General features: G+C 43.3%; 1 protein-coding gene across 2 annotated transcripts in view; it reads right to left on the reverse strand.

Moving 5' to 3' along the window:
- The window catches only part of LOC142055920 (alpha-fetoprotein-like), a 32,225-nt gene extending 21,376 nt beyond the window's left edge, over window positions 1-10,849 (reverse strand). Inside the window, exons 1-5 of one of the 2 annotated variants that reach the window (XM_075089959.1) lie at window positions 9,050-10,849; window positions 7,873-8,021; window positions 5,953-6,074; window positions 4,912-5,167; window positions 3,953-4,084 (exon numbers count right to left, since the gene is read on the reverse strand). In XM_075089959.1, the coding sequence (XP_074946060.1) occupies window positions 3,953-4,063 (111 nt within the window). In that variant the 5' untranslated portion in view covers window positions 4,064-4,084; window positions 4,912-5,167; window positions 5,953-6,074; window positions 7,873-8,021; window positions 9,050-10,849. The remainder of the gene's footprint in view (window positions 1-3,952; window positions 4,085-4,911; window positions 5,168-5,952; window positions 6,075-7,872; window positions 8,022-9,049) is intronic. The other variant, XM_075089958.1, reaches the window with a different exon arrangement.
- Between the last annotated feature and the right edge of the window lie 82 nt (window positions 10,850-10,931).

The following is a 10,931-nucleotide window of genomic DNA, read 5'->3' on the forward strand; positions in this document are numbered from 1 at the left end:
ACAGACCACCTCATTGCCCTAACCAATGGGATTGTTACTTATACGTGGTGAAGGATTCCTGGGTGACCTGGTCTTGAGGGAATTACTCCTGAGCTTCTAAGGAAAGATCCAGGTTTTAGCCATATTCGAGGCTATTCTCCCAGCTTCAGTTGCATGACGCTGTGCCTTCGTCCCAGGCATGCTGTTAAGCAACAAGAGCAAAAGAGGGAAAAGCAACGATCCCACCGCTGCTGCCTGCTGAAGGGGAGCTCCACGGCATTGCTCCCGCTTCCTCCACACAGCAGGCAGCCAGACTTTTGCTTCAGTCTTTCCAACTACAGCTTGTCAAGCTTCCATCTAAAGTGCAGTTCGGTCACATACATGACATGAGGACTGAGTTGTACCCTGTTAGTTTTACTACTTGGATTTCCACCCTGCACTACTCCTCTACTTGCCCCTAATTCCAGGACTGTCTCTCCTATAAGGTAGAAAAGAAACATTCTAGAAACTCCAGGAGTTGTTGCTCGCCTCGGAGGCAGTCTCTTTTATAGCAAATGTATTTGACAGTAAAAAAAGGAGAGAAAACGGGTACCTATCTTGGACTTGGAGGACTGACACCTCTATTGAGTTCAAGTTCCAGCCTCGTTCAAGGGGAGGTATTGGTGCCAATATGGCTTCATCAAGAGAACTGAGTGTCTGCTTTTGCTCTGCAGGATGCTTTTTTCCACACTATAATGAAATGGTTTCGTTGGGTATAACATTTTTCTGCCTTTGGTGAGTATTGTTTCCAGAAGAGGCTCTTCCACTTCCTGTATTTAGCACAACGGATGTCCTTCTGGAGGTTCTGGACTGAAGTAGCTGGCACCTCCTAAGAGGGAGGAAAGAACTAATCACTGATCCTGGGGGATTCCTGGCTACTGGGAGGGGGATCTGCAGCCCAGTGTTTAGTGTGAACGCTTTAAAGGAGTGACGTTTTGTAGAGGCTGCTGCGTACATGTTTGTTGCCAACACAATATGCCCTTTATTGGGAAGCAAAGCCTATGTGCCAGCTAATTATGAGAGCACAGGATGAACCCACAACATCTGGAATGGAAGAGGTAAGAAATTCCTCAAGTTAAAATCCTTCGCCCCAGGCCCACCCTCCCCTTACCTTCCTAAGCAAAACACTCCTTTTATCTATGTTCCAAATCCCATCATGGGTTGATTGCAGCTGAACTGGACACAAAAAAGTACAAAGGGTGACATTTACAGCTTGTCCTTGCCTTTATCTGGCACCTGTAGGCGTGATGGTCTAGCCAAGTGAAACACCATCGCTGAACGTCAAAACAAGTTATCTTAATAGGACACAATCACTGTTATCTTAACGCAAGGCAAACTTAGGTTGCGGTGACCTGCTTACACAGCACTTCTGAGTAAGGCAGGGAACTGACTATATCTGCCCACAGGGAACAAAACGCTCTGTTTTGCATGCGCTTTTGACTAAGCCCCGATTAATTCCTTGAAGCTGCTTTGTGAAAGGCACTGCTCCCAAGGTGTGGAGTATTGTACAGCTCACTCTCCATCTAGTGGAGTTTGAGTTCTTGGAGTACGAATTCTGGCATTGCCGTGCCCAGGCTTTCTCTTCGGACAGAGCTGTCCTTTCGTTGGGTCATTTTTTAACAGTGGTAGTTCTCCTAAGACGGCTCTGTTTGCAGCCTGCCCCTCACATGTGACTCTTAGGGTGGGCCCACAGAGCAGAGGGAGCTGTCAAGTCCAAATCCCCTTTTGAAGCCATGCTGCCTGACATTTCGTATCCTTTTCTGAAAGGGTTCGAGTGCACATAGTAGCTCTCTTTGCCTTGCACTTGCAAGGGGAAACTTCCTCTTCCACTCCAGCAGGTTTCAGTAAAGGTCTGTAGAAGACACTGCCTCCAGTCAAGGGCCTTGTTTCTCAGTGGAGTTTTACCCCATGATTTTTTTTTCCTAAACAGGCCAACACTGCAATGGGTTGTTGGCGCCTATCCCATCCTCACCTTTTCCTGACAACTTTTAGGCTGTTCACGTAATAAATATGTTTATGGTTGAATAAAGAGTTTTGAAGAGCAGTTGCAATAGCCCTGATAAGGAGTCATCTCAGATGAAAGCCTGCACTTGACTTTGTTCCTTTTTTTTTTTTAAAGAAAGAAAGTAAAATATGTTGACTTTACCAGTTTTCACATTTCCTTATTTTCCACAGATTAGCGCTCCCTGTGTGTGCCGTGCTTGGGTTTAAGATGGAAGCACGCATGGTAGGGTTGAGTTCCCTGACCACAGAAGCTGAGTGTGACCTGTCATCAGGTAGCTGCAATGCTGTGTGGGGCTTGGCTAGGCCGCGCTTTGCCCACAGGAGACCTCTGAACTTCTGCAGTAGTAGGTAGAGACCGTGCAGCTTACCTAGGGTAGGTACCTCAGATGGCATCAGATGCTTACTTTCAGGCAACTGAATCATACCTGTAGCTGCTGTATGCGCGTATAATCAGAAAAGCGTAGGATGCCTTAGGTTTCTAGACACTTAAGGGCTTGCTTGTCTGTCTGTAGGGGGAAAGGTATGTAAAATTGCTCCCCCCTACAAAGGAGTATTCAAGTATGTCTACCTGGCAGAAATACATGGTAGGGGAAGAAAAATAGTGGCAGGAGTCTAAAATGGCCTACCTGCTAAAAATGAGTCAGTGGCAGTAGCCACAGTTGCTACAATTGATGATCAAACCTATATAGGTGTTCTATACGGAAACAACATGGAAGAATAAAGAGGCAATGGCTTTCCCTTCTACCATCTCTGCTCTCACATCAAACCACTGCTGCATTGCTCGAGTTGTTCATTTCTGCTTTACAGAGTTAAACAGTGAACAGGAACAATGTAAATTTGTGAAGTGATCCTTCGTTGCCCATTTACAAAAAGACAATAGGTTCCTGCCCTTTATGCTAGGTCTTGAAATCTTCTCTTCTACAATCCTGTTTTGCAGTTACCTTTTCCTAGGACTGAGGTGTGCTGTCCCATGACATCAGGTTTCACATCTTTAGTACAGAAATTTTGCATCTAACTTTAAATCTACATGGTCTGAATATTTATGTGTAGTAACGGGACGTTGCCGCTGTTACGTGCAGCGCTTTGGATACCGTTTGCTAACATGGCTCTACTTTGGGCTACCAGGTTTGCAACGTAGAAGATGAATGCAAACACAGCACAGAGAGAGGGTCCACGGGAACCTTGAGCACAACCTTGCCTACAGTTGATGTCTGCTAGTCTGGTGTCAAGAGACACAGAACACACCCTTCTAGAGAGATTTTTCAGAAAAAACAAATTTTCTTAATTGTTTGCATAGAATACTTTCTCTGGAGCTCATGTGTTCTCACCAAAGGATCAGGATAATAAGGAAAATGTAACCAAAATGTATGCAATACTGTCAAGTTCTTAATCTCCTTTCAGAGCAAAATTTAGGCTTAGATTCTGATATTCGCTATTTCTCAAACTGTGCTTTGAGACCTCTCAGCAGCTGCACGTAGGTTTGTTTTGTGTTTTAATGTTGATTTCTCCTGCTGGGTTGTTCTGACATGGCATGCAGAGATAGCAAGGTTAAAGGAATGATCGCTGTTGAAGCTGGGGAAAAAAAATGGATTATGTAACCCAAGACCACAATCACCTCATCTTTGTTTGTTTTTGTTTGTTGGGTCCTTTTATATACACCATCTTTTCCCATAATTTTCAGCTTCCCTGTGTGAGATGCCGGAAGTGGACCAGTCACAATAAAATTACCTTATGTGTCATGGGTGACATTAATTTTGCAGTGCAATGTAAAGATTAAGTTGTCTGTGTGTACACAAAGGTGTAGTTTATTTTCTGCGGGCAAACGCATGGCAAAACTAGCTGTACAAACAGCCACTCGGAGTGGCAAATGTTCGCAGATATTTGCTATGCCAGCTTTTGTTGTCAAGCGGTTTGTTAAGATATGAAATACCTCTTCCCCCAAGTACATCACAGCATCTGTTTGCTCGCAGCATTTGTCTATCATAGCAGTAAAACTGGAAATTGTCTTCTCACTTGTCTGTCTGTCATCCGGGGGTGGCATTTGACGAGATGAAGCAGCACTCTGGAAAGGAAGTCAAATGCACAGTTAGGGTTAGTTACTGCAGCTTGACGTATCTGTCTGTCACTGTACCGTGTGTCCAGAAGGGCGTATGCTATGGCTGCCCCCTGCAGCTCCGTTTCTGTCTCACTTTGTGTCTGCTTTTCCCACAGCTGCCTTGTCCCTTTCGCTTCCTTCCCCTTCACAGCAGGAGGAGCAGTGGAATAGTGTTCTTGAGTACATGTTGATATTTTCAGGTAAGCCCATCAGTAAGACCTACATGCGCTGGGGTACAGACCTCAGCCTCGTCAACTGAGATACTTACATCGATAAGAAACTCTGTGTGCTATCGGTTAAAGAGTTGTTCTCAGCTGAATGCCACTACCTACCACCAGTGTGCTTGGATGCACTGGGAACTGTAAGGCCTACGAGTCTCTAGAAATGTGATCCAAAATGCCAAACATGTAAATAAAAAACAACAACAACAACAAAAAGACCCATTTTGTGGGCAGGCTCTCCAAGTCATCCTGACAATACACTGTTGTCTGTGAGAGTTGAGATTTAATTTTGTTTTCTACTGAAGTGACCAAAGCTTTAGATAAAATTCAACGCCTATGGACAGTAAGTTTGCCAAAATGCAGCGTAAGTGTTTGCAGTATTATAAGGAATCCCCTGATGCTGCCTCGGTGAGAGGAGGACCTGGGTTCGTAAACTGATTAAATCTAGCTGCTGTAGCTGATACTTCTGTAACATTCCTTTCTAACTAGGAGTACATGCTATTCCCTCCATTTACAGTAACAGACACAGCTTCAGCATCAGTTCTCTTCCCCATTAAAATCAGAAGGACTTACCTCAGCAGCATCAGAACAATGGACACACTTCTGGACAATCTTCTGCTTAAGTATGGTGTGCGAGTCGCAGATTATCCCGCCTCTGTTCTCCGCCGCGTTGTCAAATTTTGGGACAGCCGGTCCATGTAGCTGTCTTAAATGGCATTTGGGTGCTCAGTCTGTTGTGAAACCTGTCTCTCCAATCTTCTTAAGAGTCTTGCAGTTGTACTCGTGAGTCCTGTTATAATTCCTTGACTCCTTTCCATATCTGAACAATCTACAATAATGAGCAAGGTAGCTGTTAAAATGAGCATGTTTCACAAATGAATAGAGACAACCCCTGAAAACTTACTTTCTTATATAAATCTGACATGATTGGGATTTGGAGGAGTTTGGGGTTTTTTTTAAAATCATTGCAGTAGAGGAAAAAAATGCACTTGAGGTTGAAAAAAATTCAACAAACAGAAGCTCTTAACAAAACCAAAACACATTTTTCTTTTAGATGGAGAAAACTATAATGCCTTGATTTTCAAGCAACTGCTGGGACTAGGCTGTTTGCAGCAGTTCTCAGCTGCGCGCTCGTAGTTGACAACCACAACTAGTGTAGGAGCATAAAGAGAAGCAGGCCTACTTGCAACCATATGAATGTAACCGTAATCAAAAGAAAATTTAAAAGCCATTATAATGCTGAAGGAAGCTCCTAAGAAGCAGTATTTTACTGAGAAAATAAACAAGATCCATTTTTGCATCTGCTAATGGCCCAAATTCATCATGAACATTGCTGTATGCCACCTTGTGTCTTCAGACCCCAATGGTCTCCCATTTGAGGAGAAAAAAGACCCAACAACAACAAAAAAACCCGTAACCAAAAAACCTCAACTATAATGTTTAATTCGTCACTGGTAGCATGTTGTATGTATTCCAGTAGGCTAAAAATTAGGGTGTTTCATTTCATGTTCATTATGAAATTATGCAAAATGAACTCCAACCAGTTACTGACACAGTTGCAAAGCTTGTAAGGACAACAGCAGAAAGAAAGCTCTTCAACCAGAATGCTCTTACCTACATCTTGAACAAGTCTTTTCTGATTTTTGCATGTAGCAAAACTGGTGGACATAAAGGAAACAAACAGTATCTGCTGCATTATTGCGGATTACTTGCAGGTCTAGACCACGCAGGGGAGCCTGGAAACAAAGAAGATTGAAGGCAATGAAGTAATTTGTATGCTGTTATCAACCAGTGTCAGTAAACAATTAACCATACGAATGTAAATTGCTGTAAATTTCCATTGAGACTTGGAGAGGGCTCCCAGGCTGAAGCCGGCTTGGCTAAAAGGGGGCCTGACGAAATATGTGGTTTCGCATTTAGAGGGAGCAGTTTTGAAAAGACCTTGTGAATTCACATTTTTGCTTTGCCCAGCTGCATAAGCAATTGTGCAAAGTAAGAAGTCGGATACAAGCCTTCATGTAAAATATAACTTGGTCTAATCTTAGATTTGTGCTCTCTTCTGCCCCTCGGGAATTTTTTTTTTGGGGGGGGGGAGGCAGCAGAGAAGACAGTTTTTGTTGAGTACTGCTCTGTACAAGCAATTAATGGCTGAGGCAGAGGTGAGAACCACCGTCCCAATTCACCTAGGGCTGCAAATCCTTACAATGTCAATTTCCAGTTGCAATTGCTTTACGCGGCTGAGTACGCTTCATTAGCATGTTCTTGGTGCTTTACACGCTTCCACTGAAAGAATTAAAGTGGAGGTTCACTTGCTCACAGGAAAGCCCGGACCATGCAGAATGTGCTTGCAGATCTGGTTCAATACTTGAATCCAGTTAAATTTGGCAGGTTCAAATGAGCCACTGCTGCAACCCAAGCTAAATACCATGTGTTTTAATCCTGGTACCCCTGGCATGTAGCAGTTTTATGTTAGCTGAAGTGCAGTTACTAGTGCTAGCCTGCAGCAAAGTCACATTGAGTCTTTGGGCAAAGACAGTAATAAACCAGGAATCAGAACCCACCACCAATGAAGTCATTTCGACAGCACTGACTCCTGGGATATGCTTACTCGTAACTAGCACAAAAGGTGTGTCCCCTGCTGGGCAGCGAGGCAAGCGATACCCTTAGTACGAAGTAACGGAGAGCAGCCCTAGGCAGCCCGATAGGTTGTAAGGGTTTAGATTAAGAAAATATACACCCCAAATTAGCAGTGGACTTTCTTGTACATTTTAAAAGCGTTGCACTTCTTTGATCTGATTGAGTCAAGAAGGCTTCACGACACCTACCTGAGAGCAGGAAAAGGCTAAGCGCTTGGGTAACCAAGAATAATTTTTCAGAAACCAGGGAATGTGCCCTGGCCCAAAGCCACTGCCCGTTACCAAGCCCCAGATGCGCTCTGCTGTATTTTTATTAAGGCTGAGTGCTGTGAGATCAGCATTGTAAGCTGGTACAGAGGGCTGGAAGAACATTCTCGCTCCCTGATAATTTTTCTATTTGCTTTCTCATGAAATGGATGAGTGTTTCAGGTGAAAGCTGCAGTATGCATTAAAGGAACTCCCGTAGGCCACAGCTAGCAGCCTTCTTACAAGAGATGCCCCAGAGCCACGATACTAACCCTAGCTCCCAAATATTAGCAACGAAGGCAGAGCAGCTGGGGCCTGGAGGTCATGACATTTCATCAGCTTCAGAGAGACCACGGGAGATCAAGCAGTAACACGGGAACACCATGACCAACAGACAACAAAAGCTTTCGGGGATGCCCCTCAAAGACCACTGCCAATATCCACTGTTTTAGAAGATACAGGAAACTGCTTACAGACAGGACAGCTGTGCCTTTATGATGTTGCACAGGTATGGAGAGAAGGTGGCTGAACAATTCAGAAAGGAGCTTAGGGCAGGCGGGAGGGGAGTCTGATGGATGCAGGTGGTATGTGGTCAGCTGAAGGAATTAAAGACTGAAGGAGAAGGCAGGAGGAAATGGGTGTAGCCCCTTACCCTTCCACCCTAGGAGCAGTGGAATAAAGACCTTGCCTTCTAGTTCTCTCAGTGAAAAGGAGTAGTGTGATCTTCTGAATCTGGCTGGTACTTTGAAAGGTCTGGAATCTGCAGGTTGAACTTCTTTGAGCAGCAACGGTAGGATTTGCCTTCATTAAGAATCAATGATTTTGTGTTTGTTTATTTTTCTGTCTTAGCATAAGAAATCTGCACATAGTAAATATGTTAATTTAGAGGAATCAAGCCTGAGGAGATTTCTGTTACTTAGTCTTAATGGCTGGTGCTGTCAAATTTGCATTTCTTGTAAAGGATGGGTGTGTAGTTCCCATCAGGCTTTCTCTAAAGATAGGAAAATTTGATTTATGGGACTGTTTCTTGGGAATATTAGAAGTTCTCTGGTTGTGGCTTTACTGACCTTTATAGAGGCTGCATGAGAAAGAGTGGTGGGCATACAGAAAAACTGAAAATGGAGGCAGTCAAAATTAGCCTGCATATTATTGAGGGGTAACAGGAGGTCACAGACTACAACTACATATCTGTTTGTTATGCTGCGCTGTAGAGGAAAGAGAAGGTAAATGGTGCATACAAACAGGAGCGGACTACAACGTGTGGAATTGCTCGTATCAGGAATGTCTGGCTGTTTTAGATCTTTATTCCCACTGTTATCATCTTGTTTCCTGGGACACCATCTCCCAGGGAGGGCGTTTCTATGTTCAGCAAGACAGAGACAGCAAACGTCAGCCTCTCCAGGGCCCATCGCAGGCCGGCAGAAGTCCCAAGGGAATTGTCACAGTATGGGAAATGGGCATGCTCTCGCAAACTCAGTTGTTTGCAGGCAAGGAAAGGGGCTTTCAAAATAACCTCATGTCTGCCTTCAACTCGATGTGCTGGTTTTTGTTTTGTTCTCCCCCTTGAACACTCGGGATTACACGTGTAGTTTTCAGTGAGCTCTAGGGACTAGAAGTTGTGATAGAAGGAATATAAAACTTAAGACTCTTGCAATAACCTAACAAAAGCTGCTGCATGAAAGCAAGTCACGGGTGTCATAGGCTAATAGTTACCGTAACAGTTGGCCTTCCTGAAATTTGAAGCCATCGATCAGGTGGGGTAGCAGGTATTTAAATATGTTGCAGGTAATTAGGGGGAAGTTTCGTTCCCTCTTCAGGCAACACTTAACGTGGTTAACGAACACCTTCGTACAAGCGCAGCCTGAGCTACAGCCGCAGGTGTGGTTGTTCCTTTTCCTTCTGAACTGGGACTCTGCAAGGGAAAAAGGAAAGCAACCTCATTACAAAGAAACCCAGATGGACAAAGACACATCAGTTGTGGGAAACCACAGCCACAAGAGAGACCTGGGAATACATGGAAGGTTGCTCAGCATGGGAGCAACAGCTCTTAAGAAGTAATTTCCAAAACTATATCAACACTGAGGCTTAGGATACTTCTTTAAGTGCTGCAGCTTGGCCACAGTGCTCTGTCTTTATGCAAACTGAAAGACACTGGGACATGCAAGAGTGAAATAGATGGGTTCCTATGAATTGTAGAAATGGGATGGGGTCGGGGGGGGAAAAATTCTTTTCACATATTTATGGTATATTGAGATTCAACTTGAGCCTAGTCTCTTGACACACTACTCTCTTCAGCACTGATAAATGATAAAGGCAGCTTGGAAATAATTTACATATTAATTCTGTATCTCTCTGGAGCCAGCGAAATTGCAAACACATTATTTATAAACACCTTTTCAATTACTAAATCTTAATGGAATCCTTAATCTGCTTTGTATTTGGCATTATTCAACGTGCAGTTGAAAAGCCATACCAGATGTGACAGGAAGCTACCCAGCACTCGTAAGAATTTGAACGTGATCCGGCATGGGGCTTAGCTGGAAATCTAATGAGAAACCCACACTTCTCGATAGATTTGTGGGGCTGCTGATTTCTGTGCCTGAGCTCTTCAGTGAACCACTTCCTTGAACAAGCTTAACTTGTCCTAATTAACTGTGTCTATGCTGTCCTAGAGCAGGTTTGTTTTACCTGCAGTGAATGTCCGTCAGCCTTTTGGATGGTGAATTAGATCATGGGAATGGTCTTTATAGTGGCTGTTTGTGCTCCCTTAAACTAAGGGAAAAGGTGCTTAACTGCATCTGAGAACTGATCCTTGCTCCAATTCACAAAACTTTAAATCTTGAATGAGATGTTTGTGAATGCCTTGGGGTCCCATAAACTCTTCTGAACTAAGACATAACTGTGATGTCGAGTGATTGAATGTTCAAACACTCCAATCATAACAAGACTGATGATTCTTCCTTTTAAATTTTCAACCCAAGGTCTCTGAATGTTTCGTTCTGAGTGTACTTCTGTGTTCCTGGAGAAGATTCCCAGTTCATGAACTATAGGCACAGAGAGTCTCAAGGCCAAGAAAACTGCCCTTATGAAATGCTTTATTACACAAGGGCTCTTCTAATGATGCAAGGGTTACGCGAGGGTCCTTGTTAAAGTATAGAAGACTTGAGCTTTTTGTGTTTATGGACTGAAACTAAATATGTACCACAAGATCATGCTGCTTTAGTGGCATAGAACCAAAAAATTTCTCTTTTAGAAGCTTCTTGCAATTAAAGGCATGATTTAGATGGTGGGCTTTTCAAAAGACATTTCTAAAGTCAAAAGCTGTTTTAAAAACAACTTATGATGTGAAAAGAAGTGTCTAAAGTAGGTGTGTTTGCAACTCTTCTTAAGGAGCGAGACACTTGATTTGTGGCTGATATAAAAAAAAATAATTCTTTATAAGAGCTTGTTGCTAGTCATCTTAGACTGAACAGTTCCTTTGAACATGCTCTTAATATGTAATTATAATGGCTGAAGTAAAGTGAAAATGAACCTATAATTGAATCGGAGCATTAAAGTCTAGCTACATGTCTTAAAACCTTTCATATTCTTTCCTACCTCCTTTACAAGGGTAATTAACAGGAAAAAAAACCCAATGGAATCCCTGCCCATATGTAATACTTATAGCAACTGTTTGGTCTAGGGAGCACTGCAGAGCTTCGCCTTGTGGTA

This window comes from Phalacrocorax aristotelis, chromosome 4, assembly GCF_949628215.1.
Source record: "Phalacrocorax aristotelis chromosome 4, bGulAri2.1, whole genome shotgun sequence".
Classification (NCBI taxonomy): Eukaryota; Metazoa; Chordata; class Aves; order Suliformes; family Phalacrocoracidae; genus Phalacrocorax; species Phalacrocorax aristotelis.